Below are 23,615 nucleotides of genomic sequence, written 5' to 3' on the forward strand. Positions count from 1 at the left end.
TGGCCTGTCTTCTTTGTTCATATTGCCGTATTGGTTATCTATTCCACTCTTTATGTTATTATTAGCGGCGGAGCCACATGCACTTAAGGTGTGTCAACCGATACCCCTTTATCGGAAAACTACACTGTGTAGCTAGGTATTTTTAAAAAAAAAAATATATATATATATATACTACGTATTGACACTCCTTAACTTCTTGATGAGTTTATTTCTTTATATTTTAACTTCTTTAATGAAAATCCGGACTCCACTACTAGTTATTATAGCTAAATACTATCGAATTATTGCTATATAAGAGTGTGTGTGTATTGATGAATATACTATCATCATCTCCTCAAATTAAATAAAAGAGACACAAAAGACGAACAAGATCATCTCCGCAAAGTATGTGAATGGCAGATACCCAAAGAAAATGATCTTTTCTTGAAATGCAAAAGATGAAGTATTGTGCAAGTTCAAGTATTAGACTTATAAGTAGATTAATTACATTAGCATAGGATGATTTAAGATTTAATTACACCCCAAACTCATCCATTGACATAAAAACTGAAAGAAATTATACAAAGTGAAATATATATCCACCTATTGCAAATTCTTAATATTCATTCTATTTAATAAGTAATGATCGATAACGGTCGTGATGAAATGACAATAGGTCCCAGATCTGCTATACGCGTATAAGCAGGTGGGCATGACCTCTAGGCCAAGCATACTCCTATAGCGCGTAGCAACAAAAAAAAAATGGATTTTAATTTTTGGAACGGATTTGGCTGGCAAATTGTTCACAAGCTTTTTCACAAGATACAATAGTAGAACCTTTAACAGCCAAGCAAGTTGGCATGCATTCTTTAGCTGAATTTGATAGGGCTTCTGCCACATTTGCAGGGACGGCTCGACCTATTTTGAGGCCTAAAATCAAACTTTAACGAGGGGCCTTAATATTTTAATTTATTTTTTTTATTATTTGAAGTTAATTTTTTTAGCTTTTTTAGATGCAAAGTTACTAATAATTTTCTTATAATCAATTTCTCCTAATAAGTCTTTCTCAATTGACAATATAGCTAACCTATTTAATCTCTTTTGAGACATTGTTAATCTTAGATAAGATTTTATCAATTTTAATTTGAAAAGCTTCTTTCCGCTGAAGCAACGGTAACTGGAATTGTTAACATTATTCTATAAGCAATATAGGCATTTGGAAAAGAATCAAGTTTCTTTATTTGATTGAGTATATCGATTAAACTATTATCTTCTACTTATACTATTTCCCTTAATACTTTCAACTCAGAAAACAAATCTAAACCATCAATATCGGATTAATTATTATGCTTTAAGAAAAATTCAAGATTAAGGCAATGTGTTTTTAAATTTCCATCATTTAGTGATCTTAGTTTTTTACCACTAAATAGAAAACTAAAAATATTTTCATATGCTTCAAATTGTTCAAATCTATTTTGAAGTGAAAAAATAGCCTTGTCTATTATGTATAAAAAGTAATCAACTCTAAAGGACTCTTCAAGAGACTTTGAGATTTCATTATCAACATTCTCATCAATATTTTTCTTCCTAGATATCACACGTTTCTTACGAAATTCGGATTCGATATTCATTTCAAATGCAATTTTCTTGGCAGAAATCATAGCAGTTGCAAATCCTTCTTCTCTATATTTGTTAAAAAAAGAAATCAAACATATTAATTGATCTATGGCAACATTAATATGCATGTCTTTTGACTGCATACTTTTGCTAACTGAATTAACAACAAATAATATATCATACCAAATAATCATACCCAATAAAAATTTAAAATTTTCGAGTTCATATGTTACTAAGCAATTAGCTTCACTTTTAGTTTTTGGATCATCACTAATTTCTACTAATTTCAATAAAGCATCTCTTATTTGTGGAGTTTGAAATCTTATTGCTTTAATACTTTCAATACGACTTTCCCAACGAGTTTGTGACAATGATTTAAGAGTTAGACTAGGTACACTATCCTTTAATACTTTTCATCTTAGTAGAAGATGAAAATAGTGAATATATACGTTGTACCACTCCAAAAAATGATATAGCTTTTGTACAAGAATTAGCCATATCACAAAGTAACAAATTTAGATTATGACAACCACATGGTGTATAAAATGATCTAGGATTTACGTCAAGAAATCTTTTTTGCACTCCTTGATGTTTTCCCTTCATATTGGACCCATTATCATATCCTTGCCCTCTTAAATTATCAATATCAAGTCCAATATTTTTTATTTCATCTATAATAACTTCAATGCAATAAATGCAATAATTAGCATGTAGAGTATAAATAGCATTTCTCATTATATTGCTGCCATCTCAATTTGGTTGCTCTTCTTAAAAGTTGATTAGATGAATGGAAAAGAATGCTGCTCATGTTTATTCAGAAAGGTGTTCCTTTATTATCTCCATGTTTTTTTCCTCTCACTTGCTAAAGTTTTAGTGCGTGGCTTATTGAGACCTTCCTAGCGGCTTGTATTTTATCTGAGACATTCGTGAGAATCATCCAATAATTTTGGGAGACAAAGAAAAAACTTGTGAATATGAACTCGAGACATTTTTCTTTATTTTTGAGAGCATCCGAACATACTAAAAAATAGATAAATACAAAATCTATTAACTCACGCTAATGTGGTCAATGAGGACTGTCCGTTAAAGGACATGTCGCTTGGATCTCCAAAATATCGCCACACCCGTGTCACATCTTTTGGAGGATCTAAACACACGATAAAAACCAAGACTTTTGTAAGAAGTCATGTATTGTTATATTTACCAAGTTAAGTACATAGGTTTATCTTGTTTACTATTGGTTATTCATCATATTATTGTAAACTGTAAGATAATAATCTTAAAATATGCATTTGTTCTGTACATATACATCTAGCAGATGGAAGAAAATCACATATAATATTGGTGCTAATTCAGCATATAATTCAATTGAGCTAGTTTCCTGGTGATAAATTTGATTTGCTAAGAACATACCTGCAGAAATTGTCGAGACCCACAATCGAGTGGGTTCGACTGGCACTTGACAAGCTTGCATTGGCAAAAACTCCTAAAAGTTGGTGGTGAGACAAGTACATCAATCATATTATATTATGAACATTAAACCTCCTGAACATTTAAACGAAAATGCAATGTGTCTCTTGACAAGGTATGATATTGCCTCTAATAACAAGTGCAGTAATAGAGCTTCATTTGGAAAGCAATGATTTTGCAGTCTTGGTTACATTTTCCTCCGTGAAACCATATTTCTTGAATACTTCTGAATATGGTCCGCTAGCCCCAAAGTCGTCGACGCCAATCACAAACCCTTCATCTCCAACATACTCCTTCCACCCTAAGGGTGATCCTGCCTCCACACTAACACGTTTCGAAACATTTGATGGCAACACAAGCTCCTTGTAATCCCTCGGCTGCCTATCGAAAAGTCTCCAACACACCAGGGAAACCACTCTCACTCTCCTCCCTTCTTTTCTCAGCACGTTCGCGCTGGCTTCACACAGACACAGTTCTGATCCAGTGCCAATCAATATGATTTCTGGTAGTTCCACGGAATTGTCACTAACAATGTACCCGCCTTTCTCTACTGCATCAGCCGACGTTCCTTCCACGTGGGCTGCCACCTTTTGCCTTGACAATGCAATAAGACTAGGTACATCTCGGTTTGCAACAGCTACCTTATAGGCTCCAGCAGTCTCATTGCCATCCGCTGGTCGGAAGAGCAGCAAGTGGGGAACAGCTCGAAGACCAGCTAAGTGCTCAACTGGTTGATGAGTTGGTCCGTCTTCGCCTAATCCGATCGAGTCGTGGGTCATAATGTAGATGACTCCAGCGCGGCTAAGAGCGGATAATCTGATTGAATTCTTCATGTAATCTGAGAATACAAGGAAGGTTGCCGCAAATGGTATCAAGCCGCCACCATGCAATGCAAGTCCATTGGAAATTCCAGCCATTGCATGTTCCCTGACTCCATACCTAATGTTTCGCCCCCACGGGGAATCAGGCTGCTTGAAGTCTCCGAGATTATGGAGATAGGCTTGATTTGAGCTGGCAAGGTCTGCACTACCCCCAATTAGTCCAGGAAGCACTTTAGCGAGCGCATTCAAGCACTTCCCCGAATATCCTCGGGTGACATCCACGGGATCAGACATGGACCATTTCTGATGATAGTGTAAACAAGTATTAGATAAAGAACTCTGGCTGAAGAAGAGTAAGCAAGTATGGAGGCTCAAACTATATCTTGTTATGAAATGTCTTAAACAACAATTGCAAACATCTAATGTCCAAAGGCTACCAAATATGTAACACAAACATTGACCATAATACTTATCAACAGCATTTTTGGCTCCTCCGAAGCTCAGATAAAATAATTTGGTCCTAGTTCTTGACATTATTCAGAAACCACCCAATGAGACGAACGATTGTGTTTGCTAACTTATTGTGATTTCGTCGATGAACAATTAGTGTATCAAGTATTTCCCTTCATAATCTCCTTTTCAAAAGACTGAATTTGATTTGGAATTATTTGTCTTTCTTTGAGAATGCATCCACAAACACAGTTCAGATGAATTAGTTTCTAGGTGTGTTTATGTCTCTTCTTAGAGAGACCTCTTTTTTATTCAGTTTTGAAGTGTATAAAAGGTACAAAGTAGATGCATATTTTACCGGTAACGAGCTTTCCCAGCCAGGAAGCAGTCCATCAGCAAGGAGAAGTTTGAATTCTGCCGCTTCCTCAGGGTATTTGCTTTGATAATAATGAAGTTTGGAGTGCCATTCCTCCTCCAACCTTCCACCAAGATCTGTTTGTGCTTGCATTTCCCTGATAACAAATGCACTTATAAGATGCTCTTCTTTGTCCTTATAGAAGTGCAAAACAGCAAACACTAAACCTGTAAACCATAGGAATGACATAGAATGGTTCTCTATCATCCCATTTAACTTTCTGTTTCATTTGCTTTACATCATCTTCATCAAAGGTTCCATGGTGAGCTTTTGATGTTCCCTCCTTTTTTGACAGTTTCCCTATTCTTGTTTTCACCTGAAAGTAGAGAACTTTTCAATTGTACAGCATCTCCATCCAGAAGAATTAATGAAGGCGTTTCTTGTCATAAATAATTGTCACAATTCTGACACTGCCATACCCGGATGAAAGTTGGTTTCTTAGTCTCACTATATGCAGAGATTAGTGCATTCTTGAACGCTTGTATATTTCCTTGTGTGTTATCTACAGTGATAGTGTTCCATCCTAGAGCTTCAAATCGTGCGGATATGTCTTCTGAAAGTGTAAGGTCAGTGCTACCATCAATGGTATTATGGTTATCGTCATAAATCAATGTAAGCTTGTGCAGCTTCCAATGTGCGGCCAGGGATGCAGCCTCATTTGATATGCCTTCCATAGAACATCCATCACCCATGATGCAATACCTGAAGAAATATTATCCAAGTGAAATGCTGTTCGGTTTCATCCACAAATTAAAAAGGGATAGTAAACCAACTTACGTTCTATGATCAACAATGGCGACATCAGGCTTATTGAATCTTGCAGCCAAGTGAGCTTCTGCTAAAGCAAGACCAACCGCATTAGCGACACCTTGTCCCAAGGGGCCTGTAGTTTAACACAAAAATTGGGATTATCCTGATCAGATTTCCTTAATCCAAGGAGGAAAGAGAACAACATTGTGGTATCATACACAGACAAATCCAATGCCTTCATATCAAGTTATGCAGGACTCTTCATTCGATATCCAGCGCTATTTGCCTAGGTTTCTTTCTAGAAGTGTTCCTTCATATCCAAGAGGCTTGTAGTTTGGTGGGATCCCTATCTCTTAAAGCAAAGTTAACAAGATTTTCTTCAGTATGAGTTCCTGTGAAGGGGTTTATCGTGATTGCGTGACATGTATACAAGAAATCCATAATTCTGCGACAAAACTATCATCATACTATATTGAGAATATAGCTCTAAATTCTATCAGGTGTCTTAAAAGGAAAAGTGACATTTTACTATACCCGTTGTGACTTCAATGCCTTCTGTCACTCCATTCTCTGGATGCCCAGGAGTCCGGCTTCCAAGCTTGCATAAGCGTTTAAGGTCTTCAATCTGAATCACACAAAACTTCCATGCTTATTTAATTTGTATTATTTGTCAAAACTGTTTGCTGAACCTGACAAAACATAAAGGAAAAATGTCCCCTTTTAAAATGCAAAAAGCAGAATACTTGAATCCATGTGATGTTACCATCGGAATGGTACGTTTGTATGGGAAAAAACATTGCAGAAGGATCTTGTGTTTTCCCCCTAACAGCTTGTAAAGTACTTTGAACTCTCTTGTCAGATGGAACCCATAAAAAAAAAGAGAAAGGAAAGAAGAAAGCGGAAAGCAAACAACATATACGAACAATTTACTTCCATAGTAACAAATAGAGGAAAAGAATCATATTGAATACACTCCTAACCCAACCCCTTCCTTCGTACCGAATATTCAGGACGTTCTATCGTTGTTGTGGGTCCTTCACTTTCATTTAATCGATGTGGATTGCATCGTGAAATAGCAATAGAACTTTTCTAGACATTTGTAATTTGTGTCCTAATTAGACAACATTTTGTTTCAAACATAGGAGTTGCTAAGAGTAAAGTTTGACAAAGAAAGCCGATTGTATAGGAAATTTATTAATGTTAATTGGTACCAACCTGATAAAAATGATAATTAACCTACTATAATAGTTTAAACTACAATGACCGTGCAAAAAGAAAATCCTTATACTTCCGTTGGATAAAGTAGATCCTTACTTCAATGATAAGAATTTCAGACTAGGCCTAATTTCATTAGTTAAAGTGGAAATGATATGAAATGTCACAAGGTGCCCTATTCAGGCCTTGAATTATGCTAATACGAAACATAACTCATGCCATTCCAGATTCTTCTTTTCCTTTTTGGATATAATCGTCCATCTCTACATATTTGTGTTTAACGAATCCAAAATGAACTATAAGTTTGATAGATAAATTCGGAACCTATAACCTTCAAATTCTGGAATCGCCTCTGCTCCCTCGGTTGAGGTGTGTATCTCGCTCGTTAGTTTTAGGCTTTATTATCAATGTAAAATTAGCCTGGCTACAGATACAACAATCTAAAAGCTTCAAAAATAAAATAAAAAATGACAAACATTACTTTCTATATGTACCTGAACAGATTGGAAACCAGCAAGATGAAGGCAAACATACTGAAGAAGAGATCCATGGCCAGCACTCAAAACAAACCTATCCCTATTAAACCACTTGGGATTTCTTGAATTGTATCTCATGGCATTCCCATACAAGAAATAAGCAACCTCAGCCATCCCAAGTGCCATTCCACCATGCCCTGCCTTTGCATGTTGCACTGAGTCTACTATCAACATCCTCACATTCTCCACACATCTCTTCTCTACCAATTCTTGCAAATATTCCTCATCTTCCCGTTTATGAGTTGATGAAATCTCAAAAGGGTATGCTCTTTTTAGCTCTTCCTGCCAGGAAACCTTGTAATCTTGGTCTTTGAAAAGACTAGGCTGTTTGCTTCTTGGAGTAGTACTATTGTCTGTTTTTAGACGGTTCTTGCACTGGAAATTACACCACAAGGATAGTTTGTTGCTATGGTAATCATATGATCTGTTGGTTTGGATGGTGAGTTTGGGCTCATGCAAAGGAGGAAATGACTTGAACAGAAGATTAGAGATGGCCATTGTTCTTTTCTGGGGGGAAATGTAGGTGCTAGAGGAGGGGATGGATATATTATATAAGAGGGTAATCTTGAACTTTGACTTTGGTTTTGGTGATGAAACACGTAGCGGTAGTAGTACAGAAGATGAGAATTGGTACACGTATAGAGAAAGTTTTTTTATTTGTGAAGAAAGGGCATGCAAAGAGGAGTGACATGTAGCAGCTGAACGCATCAGGTTGTGCCACTTATATTTTGGAAATTGTAAGCTCTTCACTTATTTGTAAGGAAAAAAAACACCTAGGAAAATTATTTGAGGTAAGTAGAGACGTCACGTCACCCCTAAATGCTCGTTTCGGATAAACTAGCATATGGTAGGATTTGAAAATAGCATGAATGCTCTGACAGCTAGTTTGGACAGCCATGTCTAAGTGGGGACGACAATATACCTGGTTTGGAAGTGCATTTTGAAATCATATCTAGCTTTCAGTCTATTGTATAAATTGCAGTATTGCTTATTACAAGTTGAAATGTATTTATATACATGTGCTTATACATGAGTTGCATGTACATCTTGCAGTGAGCAGTTGCATCTCAATCAGCCTATGTACAGTTTTATTCCAGTTTTGCCTATAGGCATCGTATCCTCTCCGATTCAGCTAAGTTCAACTTGTATACATTTACATCATAAATGCATTGTTTGGATAAAAGACTTGTCCCAACTGTTTAGGAACTGGTCGAGGATACAAGTCTAATTGCCTGTTTGGCCAAATTTTTTCAAAGCCAAAAACACTTCTTTTACAAAAATAAAAAAGTTTTTTTTTCAAAGTTAAAGCGTTTAGAAGGAAAAAAAATGCTTTTGAATAGAAGCAGAAGCAATTTTGGATCTGAAAAAAATACTTTCTTCTCAAAAGTACTTCTTTTGAATAGCACTTTTGAGAAAAATACACTTAGAAGCACTTTTTAAAAGTTTTGTCAAACACTAATTGTTGCTATAAAGTACTTTTCAAATTAATTAGTCAAACACAACCCAAAAGTACTATTGAGAAAAGCACTTTTCAAAAAAAAAAATCTTTTTAAAATAAATTGATTTTTAAACCTTGGCCAAACAGGCTATAAATGACTTACTCCTGCAATGAGTACTGAAGCAGATATTGCAGTGTACACCTGAGTCTCAATATTGAAGCAAGAGACAATGCATAAGGAGGAGAACAACTTTACAGATCTGATATATTACTCTTCGACTATCACTCTTGTGCTTAAATTTCTACAGCTTTACGTTCTCTGCACACCTTTTAGAGCAGTATTTGTTATTTCAAGGAGTGAAGGGTGAAAAAGGAGAGTGTTTGTGCTGTAAAGAGCTGAAACGTTGGTGGTGAGCGAGTCGAAATACTACCATGGCTTCGCTGCTACTGCGCAAGAGTGTTGTTTTAACTTCGGTGATTTGTGTAGTGTCTAATTTTTCGCGTGCACAAATTATAGAAGATCTAGTTCTTCTATGTGTTCCTTATCCTACTGTTACGGAATAATAAATGCAGAAATTAAAGAACACAAGAATTTTTACGTGAAAAATATCTGGCTCAAAAGGTGAAAAAACTACGACCTACTTCTCAGTAGGATTTTCCCAAACTCTCCACTAAATCACTAATCCAAAAACTTCATTTACAAAACACTTTTGTAAACCTAGGATTAACTCTAATCCCGTTGTGGCACACAACCTCTAACTGTTGCGATAACTTCAAGTTAACTCTAACTTGAATACTCTGAGTACCTATTACAATTGACTCTAGATAAAACTGAAAGGTACAATATGAAAACTGTTAGTCCCGCCAATATTGCTGTATTTGTAAATAATAATTTTGGGAAATATAAGTTATCGTAATGAAACAGTAATTAATTCGAGCCCACTGAATTCACAGTGTTTCCTTAAGGAATTTAATCTCCTCCTAGTACCCAAGGTTATGGATTATTTCCTCCTAGGATAGAACGAATCACACACTGGTGTAGCGGTACTTCAAACCCCAGTGTTTCAGCGAACACAAAGTTCGATAGCAAATCACACTTACAGTTGCTTTGTTTGAAGTTAAAACAATGCAGAACAAATGAGTAGAAACTCAGAAAATCGTATGGAAATGCTGAGAGGAAGGAGTGCAATGTATAGCCAAAGTTGAGCGTTTTCAGTTTGGTGTCTCTTTCTTCAACAGTTGCTGCACATATTTATAGTAGTCAGCTTTGAAGATGAACGACCCTCCACCCTCCATGGTAGAGCATGCACTAGCTTATTTGTGGAGCAAGTACTTGGCCATGGTGGGAAGAGCATTAGGCGGCTGCTATTGCAGCTGGTGGTCAATACACGGATTTGAACATATCCGTTATAAATGCGGATAATCTTAAGTTAATATTTACTATTAACAAATAAATTTGGTCCAAAAAATTAATCAATCAATCGATCATTTGACCAAATCCAAATCCAAATCCAAATCCAAATCCAAATCCCAATCCAAATCCGAATCCGAATCCGAATCCGAATCCGAATCTGAAGTCGAAGCCGAAGCCGTAGCCGAAGCCGAGCCGAGCAGAGCGAGCGACGACGACGACGGCGTGAGGCTTGCTTTCTTCTTAACTCTTTAAGAGCTACAAGAAGAGCAATTATATATATACCCACCAAAAATCTTTTCCTCTTCCAATATGGGACAATGTCTCATTGTCAAGAGGGGAAAACTTAAAATTTTACTCAAAAATTTTATTTTTCCCTCCATTTCTCATTCACCCTTATTTTAAGACTATTTCATCTTAAATAACAAAAACCTCAACAATCCCCTACATGAATGGGGAATGGCTATATCACGGAAGTATGCATGGAAAAACTGTGTGATTTGCAAGCAAGGATTAATCGCATCTGGATAAGTAGGTTTCCCTTTGAACTTTCCGTAGTGAACTTATGTTGGATATACTCGGTCAATCGGTAGATTTGATATCTTTGAACCGTCGATCTTTGGTGTATACCTAGACAACCATAAGTCACACAATCAACCCTTAACCGTCTTTGGTTCTCATTGTTGTGTTCGTTTCAGCCATGAACACCGCCTGGTTTCATAAGTGCGTAGAGAACTGGCCTTACAAAGTTCTCCTTGAAGCGGCTAACACTTCACACTTACATAGGTGATTCCTAAACGTGTCATCCTGTAGATACACTATTTGATATACCCCGTATCAAATTTAGAAATCATTAAAAAGCCTTAATGCTTTATCCTTGGTACTGAACATTGTCTCATCACGAGAACGGACTAAAATTTTATTTGACAATGTTGAACCGTCATTAATGACTTTGTTTGATCTCCTTGAACCTAGATCTTGGGATCTCCAGTCTTCTAGGTAGAGTTACCGCCACAATGACTTGTTCTCGGCCATAGCCCCATTCCCCTTGATGATTTCTCAACTACCTCTCTAGTTAGGCCTTTTGTAAGTGGATCCGACACATTATCACTTGACTTTACATAGTCAATCGTGATAATTCCTCTAGAGAGTAATTGCCTAACGGTTTTATGTCTTCGTCGTATATGACGAGATTTACCGTTATACATAACGCTCCCAACCCTTCCAATTGCCGCTTGACTATCACAATGTATGCATATTGGTGCCAACGATTTGGGCCAAAATGGAATGTCTTCCAAGAAATTCCGGAGCCATTCAACTTCTTCACCGGCTTTATCTAAGGCTATGAATTCAGCCTCCATTGTAGAGCGGCCAATACATGTTTGTTTGGACGACTTCCAAGATACCGCTCATCCACCAATAGTGAATACATATCCACTCGTGGACTTAGAATCAGTTGAACCGGTGATCCAATTTGCATCACAGTATCCCTCAATCACCGTAGGAAATTTACTGTAGTGCAAGTCAAAGTTCTGGATATGTTCTAAATATCCCAAAACTCGTTTCATTGCCATCCAATGAGATTGGCCTGGATTGCTCGTATATCGACTCAGTTTACTTATAGCACAAGCTATATCTGGTCGTGTATAATTCATGATATACATTAAGCATCCCAACACACGAGCATAATTCAATTGTGATATGCTTTGGCCTTTATTCTTTGCTAATGCAAGATTCACGTCAATTGGAGTCTTTGCAACTTTAAAGCTCAAGTGCTTGAATTTTTCAAGTACTGTCTTAATATAATGAGATTGTGACAATGCCAGACCTTGAGGAGTCTTATGGATCTTAATTTTCAGAATTAAATCAGCAACTCCCAAGTCTTTCATATCAAACTTGCTATTGAGCATACGCTTAGTAGCATTTATGTTGGCAATGTCATTACTCATTATCAGCATATCATCCGCATATAGGCAAACAATGACTATGTGATTTGGAACATTTTTAATGTACACATATTTATCACATTCATTTATCTTAAAATCATTTGACAATATTGTTTGGTCAAATTTCGCATGCCATTGTTTGGGTACTTGTTTTAGTCCGTAAAGAGACTTAACAAGTCTACATACCTTCTTTTCTTTACCTGGAACCACAAACCCTTCAGGTTGTTCCATGTAAATTTCTTCCTCCAACTCTCCATTTAAGAAGGCCGTCTTAACATCCATTTGATGAATTTCAAGACCATACACTGCAGCTAATGCTACTAACATCCGTATGGACGTAATTCTTGTAACTGGAGAGTATGTATCAAAGTAGTCTAGACCTTCTCGTTGTCTATACCCTTTGACTACGAGTCTTGCCTTGAATTTATCAATAGTGCCATCATCTTTGATTTTTCTCTTAAAAATCCATTTAGAACCCAAAGGTTTATTTCCAGGAGGAAGATCAACCAATTCCCATGTATGGTTGTTCAATATGGATTCTATTTCACTATTGACTGCCTCTTTCCAAAACAATGATTCCGAAGAAGTCATAGCTTCTTTAAATGTTTGAGGCTCATTCTCCAATAAGAAAGTCACAAAATCTGGTCCAAATGAAGTAGACGTTCTTTGACGTTTACTACGTCTTGGATTCTCCTGATTACATGTACTTTCTTTTGTTTCTTCCCGAGGTCGTTTAGATCCTTCACCAAACGACTCACATTCCTTTTTATACGGATATATATTTTCAAAGAGCTCAGCATTATCTGATTCTATAACCGTATTATTATGAATGTCGGGATTTTCTGATTTATGAACCAGAAATCGATATGCTTTACTATTTGTCGCATATCCTATGAAAACACAATCAACGATTTTCGGTCCTATCTTTATTCTTTTGGGTTTAGGAACTTGCACTTTTGCCAAACATTCCCACACTTTAAAATAATTCAAGTTGGGCTTCCTTCCTTTCCATTTTTCATATGGAATGGATTGTGTTTTGCTATGGGGAACTCGATTTAATATTCGATTAGCCGTAAGAATGGCTTCCCTCCACAAGTTCTGTGGCAAACCAGAACTTATCAACAACGCATTCATCATCTCCTTTAATGTGCGATTCTTTCTTTCCGCAATCCCATTAGATTGGGGCGTGTAAGGGGCTGTTGTTTGATGAATAATTCCATATTCTAAACATATTTCTTCAAAAGGAGATTCATATTCACCACCCCTATCACTTCTTATCATTTTTACTTTCTTGTTAAGTTGCGTTTCAACTTCATTTTTGTATTGCCTTAATGCGTCTATTGCTTTATCTTTACTATTCAGTAAGTAAACAGAACAATATCGAGTATCATCGTCAATAAAAGTTATGAAATACTTCTTTCCACCGCGAGATGGTATTGACTTCATGTCATAAATATCTGTGTGAATTAAGTCTAAAGGATTTGAATTCCTTTCAACTGACTTATAAGGATGTTTAACATACTTAGATTCCACACATGTTTGACATTTTGATTTTTCGCATTCAAACTTAGGCAGTACTTCCAAGTTAATCATTTTCCGCAAGGTTTTATAATTGACATGACCCAAACGTACATGCCATAAATCATTTGACTCAAGTAAGTAAGAAGAAGCTGAAATATTATTATTGTTTTCCACAACCATTACATTCAGATTGAAAAGGCCCTCGGTGAGGTAACCTTTTCCTACAAATATTTCATTCTTACTTATGACAACCTTGTCGGACACAAAAATACACTTAAAACCGTACTTAACAAGAAGTCCAGTAGAGACTAAATTCTTTCTCATTTCGGGAACATGAAGGACATTGTTCAAAGTCATGACCTTGCCAGAAGTCATTTTCAGAAATATCTTCCCATATCCTTCAACTTTTGATGTTGAAGCATTTCCCATATAAATTGTCTCTCCGGGTCCAGCAGGAGCATAAGTAGCAAAAGCTTCTCTAACTGCACAAAGATGGCGAGTGGCTCTAGAATCAAACCACCACTGTTTAGGATTTCCCACCAAGTTACATTCAGAAAGCATGGCATACAAGTTATCAACATCATCATGCTTTACTACCATGTTTGCTTGACCCCTTTTCTTGTCTTTCTTCGAAGCACGACACTCCGTAGATTTGTGTCCGATTTTCCCACAGTTGTAGCAGTTTTCACTGAACCGCTTATTGCTTGGGTTGTATTTCGAAACAGAAGCCTTCTTCCTCTTTTTGTTATCTTCAACAATATTTGCTCCCATTATTGTTGAATTTTCACGGCCTCTCCTTTCAGCAGCTTTATTGTCCTTTTCGATTCTCAACCGAATAATGAGATCTTCAAGGGACATTTCCTTTCGTTTGTGTTTCAAATAATTTTTGAAGTCCTTCCACAACGGAGGCAACTTCTTAATCATTGCTGCTACTTGGAATGCTTCATTGATGACAAGACCTTCAACAAGTAAATCATGAATAATCACTTGTAATTCCTGGACTTGGATAATAACAGACTTGCTATCTACCATTTTATAGTCCAAAAATTTTGCGGAAACGAATTTCTTCATCCCGACATCTTCAGTTTTATATTTCTTTTCAAGCGCATTCCACAATTCTTTTGACGTCTCCACGCCACTGTATACATTATACAGATTATCATCCAGTCCGCTAAAAATATAATTCTTGCATAAAAAATCAAAATGCTTCCATGCTTCAATCACGACAAAGCATTCATTCTCTGGAGTTTTATCTGGCAGATCGGGAACATCTTCCTTGATGAACTTCTGTAGACATAACGTAGTTAAGTAGAAGAACATCTTCTGCTGCCAACGCTTGAAATCAATCCTGGAAAATTTTTCGGGTTTTTCTGCCGGTGCCAACGCCGGTGTTCGGCTTGTCGATGCGTTGGCAGTCACCGTCGGAACAGCTTGGTTTTCGCTTTCAGTCGTCATTTTTTCTATAAAAGAATGACACAAACAAACGTTTAATAAATATTTTCAAACTGGAGTAAAAATCACGTAGATTTTAATCTCCAACAAAACGCCATGAAGGCTTTACTCTCCAAAACGGGAGTACACAAAACCACAAAGGTTTTAGTTTGCAGAATAATAAGAATAACACAAATACAGAAATAAATATTAAATTCCTTAAGATTGTTAGTCCCGCCAATATTGCTGTATTTATAAATAATAATTTTGGGAAATATAAGTTATCGTAATGAAGCAGTAATTAATTCGAGCCCACTGAATTCACAGTGTTTCCTTAAGGAATTTAATCCCCTCCTAGTACCCAAGGTTATGGATTATTTCCTCCCAGGATAGAACGAATCACACACTGGTGTAGCGGTATTTCAAACCCCAGTATTTCAGCGAACACAAAGTTCGGTAGCAAATCACACTTACAGTTGCTTTGTTTGAAGTTAAAACAATGCAGAACAAAGGAGTAGAAACTCAGAAAATCGTATGGAAATGCTGAGAGGAAGGAGTGCAATGTATAGCCAAAGTTGAGCGTTTTCAGTTTGGTGTCTCTTTCTTCAACAGCTGCTGCACATATTTATAGCAACCAGCTTTGAAGATGAACAACCCTCCACCCTCCATGGTGGAGCATGCACTAGCTTGTTTGTGTAGCAAGTACCTGGCCATGGTGGGAAGAGCATTAGGCGGCTGCTATTGCAGCTGGTGGTCAATACACAGATTGGAATATATCCGTTACAAATGCAGATAATCTTACGTTAATATTTACTATTAACAAATAAATTTGGTCCAAAAAATTAATCAATCAATCGATCATTTGACCAAATCCAAATCCAAATCCAAATCCAAATCCGAAGCCCAAGCCGAGCCGAGCCGAGCAGAGCGAGCAACGACGACGACGGCGCGAGGCTTGCTTTCTTCTTAACTCTTTAAGAGCTACAAGAAGAGAAATTATATATATACCCACAAAAAATCTTTTCCTCTTCCAATATGGGACAATGTCTCATTGTCAAGAGGGGAAAAATTTTACTCAAAAATTTCATTTTTCCCTCTATTTCTTATTCACCCTCATTTTAAGACTATTTCATCTTAAATAACAAAAACCTCAACAAAAACACCTACTACAATTGAACTAGAGTAAAAGACAGATACTTGGAACTGGTTCTTCTATCTGGTTCATGTAACTTCAGGTTCGCATACTTAAATCACACATGAACTGCTTGCAAAATGCCTTGCTATTTTGCTCTCAATTCACGTTTAACTTCTGCTTTTGTGCGGCACCTGTAGAATGAGAACATCCTGCGATTTATAGAGTTAGTGGAGTAGAAAATAACTAGAGTTCTAATGTTACTCTTCCTTGGTGGAAGAGTTCTAGTTAATCTCAACTCCTAACTCCTTCCTTATCTTGGATAATATTCTCGTTGAGTAAGGAGTCATTCTCTTTATCAATTATGCAATCTTTTCGATCAGGATATATCTATTATTATGCCAGATTTTGTTTATCTCATGTATGTGCATCTCACGTGCTTTGAATCTGCCCATATCTATACCTACCAGTGATGGACATGGTTCATCATTGAGTTTCTTTGTCAATCTTCAAAACTATCATTTACTTGGGCCAACAAATTCCCCCTTTTTGATGATGACAAATTCTGTGCTTTCATAAGCTTAGGCCATGTTTCAACTTAGCTCAACATCAATACAATACTAGAAACATTTTTTCTTTTTATCACTTATCATCAAGGATCGGGTTCATTAGGCTATAAACATCATTGCTCAAAGTGTAAAGCACAACATTTTCCCTCACTTTGGTATCATCGAAAAATTACATAAAAAATATGAGATAACCAGATTTTAAAACTTACTCCTGGCCGCTGGGGATACTTCAAATGCAATCATGGATTAATCATCATAGATCAAGCTAATAATTTAAACCATCAAAGAAATATAAAACAAACAGTTAGAGCAAAATAGTGAATTTTATTGATGATTTATACGATTCTTCCACGAAGTATAAAAAGAAATAAAAATACTGAAAACATGAGCAAACAAAAAAAAATCCCAAACTAGGTCACTGAAAGGTCTACACTGGGCTAGGAGTTTAAGGTTTGGAAGAACTAAGTTCTTGATTTTTGGCTTGGAGGAGTTCCAGCATATCCTGAAGAATGCCATCATTCTTCTCCTTTTCTCTTGCCAGCTCAGTTCTGAGAGCATCTCTCTCAGTCTCCACCTCAGCCAACCTTTTCTTCAGCCTCTCAATCTCAGCATCCTTAGCCCCATTTTCTTGCACCAAGGCTCGCACCTTGCTATTCACTGGTACCTTCTTAGATGAACCAGGTTCTTTAGGAGTGGCATGGACTTCATATTCACAAGAAGGCAGCGTATTTGCCCCAAAATGATCCTTGCGTGTACCAACCTCCCTTTCTTCTTTGGATTATAACTTTAAGTCACTCTCTTTAGTAGGTCTGCGAGGGTGAAACAGGTTCATCTATATTTTTCCCGAGTTGAACCATTCTTTCAGTGGCTTTGCCAGACCCACTTTCCCCTGTTTTCTTTACACTCCCCTCTACTCCAGCAGATTTTTCTTCCCAAACAACCATTACATATGTGTCTTGGGTTAAACTCACAGGAGTGGGTGAAGAATCAACTACTTTTTTTTTACCCTTTCCCCTCACAGCACTTCGAACACCCTTGCTCTCTTTTTCTTTTTCATTTTTACCACTAATTTCTCCAGACTCTGTAGTTTCAACACCTGTTTTAGACCCTACTAGTACAAACCTATTCTCCAAATTTGTTCTCTCCCCGCAACAACCTTGCGAACAAGCATCTTTACTCTTTTCTTAGGGGTTGGGGTGGTGGAAGGGATAATAGTAGGTGTGGAAGTCTAATCAAACTGAATTTCAGTTTTGAAAAGACTTTAGAGTGTATCCCTAGAATCTAGGTACTTCAATTCGGTTGGGACTCTTTTGAACAGAACTGGTTCACTTGTAGCGGATAAGTCCAAAAGGAGTTTGGAATTAAGTAGGACTCTGCTCATGATCCAAATATTATTATTTCAAATTATGCAGAGTGTAGAAAACATACCGTGTTATCTTGATGAACCAGGTTCTTCACTGATGATTCTCTTGTGTAAGTCTAAATTTGCCAAAATAGAGAAAATATCATTAGAGATTAATGAGTCATTTTAACACATGGCACAAGAGTATACTGTTTAAAGTATAAGTCTGAGCAAAAATTAATCTAATTATATACACATTTTCAGATTTTCTAACCAAAACCAATAATTTTTTTTTAATTTTTTTTTTTTCGTTGTGAATTTTGAACTAATCCTTTTAGGTGATCTTAATCATCCTTAATTCTAACCTGTTCCTTTCAAAGTGATCTCTACTTAGGGCTTTTGTGAAGATGTCAGCTATTTGCTTGTCAGTAGCACAAAATTCCACAAAGATCAACATTTTTTCATAGTTATCCCTCAAAAAGTGATGTGTAACATCTATGTGCTTAGTTCTCTTGTGATGAATCGGGTTCTTGGTCAAACTAGTTGCACTAGTGTTATCACAAAAAATAGGGATACAACCAACATCAATTCCAAAGTCCATTAATTGTTGTTTGATCCATAATAATTGAGTACAACATGAAGCAGCAGCAACATACTCAGCTTCAGCAGTAGATAAGGCCACTGAATTTTGCTTTTTGGTGGCCCAAGACACAAGACATGAGCCAAGAAAGTGTGCCATACCTGAGGTGCTCTTTTTATCCACAAGAAAACCTACATAATCAGCATTAGCATATCCCACAAGATTAAAATTACTACCTTTTGGATACCAAAGACAAAGATCAGTGGTGCCTTTTAGATATCTCAAAATTCTCTTGACAGCCGTCAAGTGAGACTCCTTCAGATTTGCCTGAAATCTTGCACAAAGGCCTACACTGAAAACAATGTCAGGTCTACTAGCAGTGAGATATAACAATGAACCAATCATTCCCTTATACAACTTCTGATCAACAGATGAACTAGGTTCATCTATATCCAACTTTGTAGCTGTTGCAATAGGAGTGTCAATTTCTTTGGAGTCTTCCATTTTAAACATTTTAAGAAACTGTTTTACATACTTCTGCTGATAGATCATAGTTTCATTTGAATTTTGTTTAATTTGTAAGCCTAAAAAGAAATTAAGCTCATCCATCATGCTCATTTCAAATTCACTCCCCATTAGTTTAGCAAATTCTGTACTTAATTTATCAGTAGTTGCTCCAAAGATTATATCATCAACATATATCTGAACTACCAAGAGATCTTTACCTTATTCTTTCAAGAACAAAGTATTGTCAATTTTACCTCTCTTGTAGTCATGCTCAAGCAAAAACTTTGATAATCTTTCATACCATGCTTTTGGAGCCTGCTTGAGCCCATAAAGTGTCAAGTTTATACACATGATCAGGACTCTCCTTATTTACAAACCCCGGAGGTTGCTTGACAAATACTTCTTCCTTTAGATAGCCATTGAGGAAGGCACTCTTGACATCCATCTGGTGGAGGGTGAATTCCATGTAAGCAGAAAAGGCTATAAGGAGTCTTATTGCTTCCAACCTTGCAACTGGAACAAAGGTTCCATCGTAGTCTATGCCCTCCTCTTGGCTATATCCTTGAACCACCAATCTTGCCTTGTTCCTTGTAACTATTCCATCTTCATTAAGTTTGTTTCTGAAGACCCATTTTGTGCCAATTACTGATCTGTCCAAGGGTCTTGGCACTAGATGCCAAACTTGACTCCTTTCAAATTGGTTGAGTTCATCTTGCATTGCATTTACCCAGTATCCATCCTGCAAAGCCTAATCAACATGTTTAGGTTCAATAAGAGATAAGAAGGCATCAAAAACACAAATATTCTTTAATGAAGATCTGGTTTTGATTCCAAAGGTTGAATCGGTAATTATGTTCTCAATGGGATGAGAACTTTGATACTTGTAAGGTTTCATAACCAACTGGTTTCCCTTTGATGTTCCTTCAGTGTTTTGTTGTTGTGGAACAAGTTTATGGACAGGTTTCATTAAGGTTTGGGGATCATTTCCTCTTTGTTCTGTTCTACCTGTCAGGTTGTCCTAGGTAGAAAGACCTATTCCATCACCTGTTCTTTCTTCTAGTGCTGCTTTCGTCTGGGCTATGATTTCATTTAAGTTTCTCACCAGCCCAATTACTTCATCATCATGTTTCTATCTCTCAGAAAGTATGTTAGTTTCATCAAAAACCACATGAACACTTTCTTCAACACACATAGTTCTTTTGTTATAGACCTTATAAGCTTTACTATGTAAAGAATATCCCAAGAATACCCCCGCATCACTTCTGGGATAAAACTTGCCTAGGGAGTCTTTACCATTGTTGTGCACAAAGCACTTGCATCCAAATGCCCTAAGATGGGATATATTTGGTTTTCTCCCTTTAAGTAACTCATAGGGAGTCTTCTCTACAAGAGGTCTAGTCATGCACCTATTTATGATGTAGCATACAGTATTTACAGCTTCTGCCCAGAAGCTATGGGGCAGTTTACTAGAAAGAAGCATAGTCCTAGCCATATCTTCAAGTGTCCTATTATTTCTTTCAACTACTCCATTTTGTTGTGGAGTCCTAGGAGCAGCAAAATTACGATTTATTCCATGCTCATCACAAAATTCAGCAAATTTAGCATTTTCAAATTCAGTGCCATGATCAGACCTAATTGATGCAAGTTGATTACCTAGTTATTTCTGAGTTTTTCTAACAAAAGAAGTGAACATGTCAAATACTTCATCTTTAGATGTTAAAAATAATGTCCAAGTAAACCTAGAGTAATCATCAACAAGCACCATCACATATCTTTTACCACATCTGCTTAATGTTCTCATTGGACCACAGAGATCCATATGTACCAGTTCCATCGTCCTGGTGGTGCTTACAATTTTCTTGCATTTAAAAGAGGATCTTACCTGCTTCTCCCTTGCACAAGCCTCACAAACTTTGTCTTCCTTGAACTTGATGTTAGGAAGCCCTATCACCAGGTCCTTGGAGACTAATTTGTTGAGTTAACTCAAACTTGCATGTCCAAGTCTCTTGTGCCAAATAAGCGGATCATTGTCCAACACACTTAAGCAAGTGAGTTCCTTTTCTGACAGTGTGGACAGATCTACAATATATATATATTGTTCACTCTTTTTCCTGCAAAGCAATCTTGTCAGTGGGAAGATTAATCACAAAGCATTTTGTAAAGGTGAATGCCACCAAGCTACCTCTATCACACAGTTGTGATACACTAATTAGACTGTATTTTAGGCTGTCTATCAAATAGAAATTATCAATCGAGTGAGATTCAGTCTTACCTACCTTACCAACCCCAATGATCTCACCTTTCTTCTCATTTCCAAATGAGATATTACCTCCTTTGAGGTCCTCAAGTGAAAGGAACGGGTTCTTGCTTCCTGTCATGTGCTTTGAGAAGCCACTATCCATGTACCATATTTGGTTGCTCCCCTTCACTTGGACCTGCAAAAGGAAATCAGGGGTTAGTCTTAGGAACCCAAACTAGTTTGGGTCCCTTTCTATAGGTAAAAGGATGAATCAAATTCTTTTTAGCTCAATCTGGCAGCCTATTTTTCCCTGGAACAAACTTTTTATTCTTTTGACTAGCCTTTTCTTTTGCAGTGCATTCACTTTTATAGTGACCAGTCTTACCACAATGTGTGCAAATTTTGTTCTCAAGAAGTGTGAGATGCTCGCGTTTGGGATCCCATTTAGGTGGTATATTTCCAAAGCCAATTCCTCTTCTATTGCTACCATGATATTCTTGTAGCCATGACAGTGCATCGGAGGACCTATTCCATTTACAAGTTCTGTCTAGTTCATGCTTGACCTTGCCTAGATCCTTTGTCAAAATTCTTACCTGCTCATCCTTCTTATACAGCTCATCTTTTAGTTTACCTACATTTTCTTCTAGAGTGAGTTGTGTGCAATCAGTTGTCTTCTTACTTGTTCCTAATTTCAGTTTTAGGTTTTCAGATCTAAGTTCTAGGACATTTGATTCAAATGCATGAACCTGGTTCTTTAGTGCAATATTTTCACTTACAGTCTCACTAACTCTAAGTTCCAGGTTCTTACACTTTGCTTTTAAAATCACACATTCCTTAGACAGCTATTTCTTTTCATTGTTTATATCCTCATATTCATCAATGAAATCTAGAAGTAACTCAGATGGCTTTTCTTTAGACAAAAATTTAATCTTGTCTTTTAGATAGATTATACTTACTTTAGATTCCTCATCGGATTCTCCAATTGCCATAAGTGCTTGTTCATCTCCATCTTCATCATCTGAGTTCTCATCTAAGCTTTCTCCCCAAGCAGCAACCATAGCTTTTGTTGATCCTTTGTTCTTCTTGGGATGAACTTGTTCCTTCTTTCTGTTTCTTCGTTCAGCTCTTTCCTTCTTCCATTCAATTTCCTATTGAGGGCAGTTTTTGATGTGGTGATCAGTTTTCCCACACTTGTAGCATCCCTCATTGGTCTGTTTTTCAGTAACCCTTGGTTTGTTGTAGCCTCCACTTCTCGAAGAACCCTTTCCTCTCATCAGGTACTTCTTGAAATCCTTTGTGATCATAGCCATTTCATCTTCCTCTAGATCAGAACCTTCAGTGATTCTGAGTGCCAAGCTCCTTTCCTTCTTGAGTACATCCATCTTCATGGTTTGCCTTCTAAGTTCATAAGCAATGAGATTTCCAATTAGCTTATCCAACCTAAGAGTGGCAATGTTCTTTGATTCCTGAATAGCAGTGATTTTGCTCTCCCATGAGACTGCAGAACCCTTGTCAAAATCTTCTCAACTTTGTCTTCTTCAAGAATAACCCTTCCAAGAGACTTAAGTTCATTTGTTAGTGTGGTGAACCTTGTATACATATCTTGGATGGTTTCCCCTTCCTTCATAGAGAAATTCTCATATTGAGAATATAGTAAAGTTCCTCTGGACCTCTTCACCTGAGATGTTCCTTCATGAGCCACTTGCAAAGTGTCCCAAATTTCCTTAGCAGTAGTACAACTTTAAATTTTGTTGTACTCATCTGGACCGAGTCCACAAACAAACCATTTCTTGGCTTTAGCATTCTTCTCCCATTTTCTCAAGTCGTCAGTAGTGCAGTCAGCTCTTGTTTTTGGCACCTCTTCTCTTTCGGCATTTATCTTTATAGTAGTGAGTGGACCATCTGTGACAATGTTCCATAGTTCATAGTCTTCTCCTATGATATGATCTCCCATCCTGTTTTTCTACCAAGAGTAATATTAGCCATTAAAAAGTAGTGGCCTAGCAGTGGATTGCCCTTCCCAGTTTCCAGGTGGTGCATTCATCTTGATCTTCTCCTTAAGGTGTTAGCCTCTTCAAGGATAACCTGCTCTGATACCAATTGTTGTTTTAACTTCAATACCACACAAGAGGGGGGTGATTTGTGTGGTATCCAATTTTTCGCGTGCACAGATTATAAAAGGACCTGGTTCTTCTATGTGTTCCTTATCCTACTGTTGCAGAATAATAAATGCAGAAATTAAAGAA

At 37.0% G+C, this 23,615-nt stretch overlaps 1 protein-coding gene across 1 annotated transcript; it reads right to left on the bottom strand.

Moving 5' to 3' along the window:
* Window positions 1–3,105: 3,105 nt before the first annotated feature.
* LOC104088787 (transketolase, chloroplastic-like) lies at window positions 3,106–7,794 on the bottom strand. Its single transcript, XM_009593519.4, has 7 exons — window positions 7,212–7,794; window positions 6,037–6,127; window positions 5,530–5,635; window positions 5,172–5,454; window positions 4,920–5,068; window positions 4,696–4,849; window positions 3,106–4,190 (listed from the first exon to the last, which is right to left on the bottom strand). Exons 1-7 carry the CDS (start codon window positions 7,749–7,751, stop codon window positions 3,222–3,224), a joined length of 2,292 nt encoding a protein of 763 aa, XP_009591814.1. The 5' UTR covers window positions 7,752–7,794; the 3' UTR covers window positions 3,106–3,221.
* Between the last annotated feature and the right edge of the window lie 15,821 nt (window positions 7,795–23,615).

This window comes from Nicotiana tomentosiformis, chromosome 5, assembly GCF_000390325.3.
Source record: "Nicotiana tomentosiformis chromosome 5, ASM39032v3, whole genome shotgun sequence".
Lineage (NCBI taxonomy): Eukaryota > Viridiplantae > Streptophyta > Magnoliopsida > Solanales > Solanaceae > Nicotiana > Nicotiana tomentosiformis.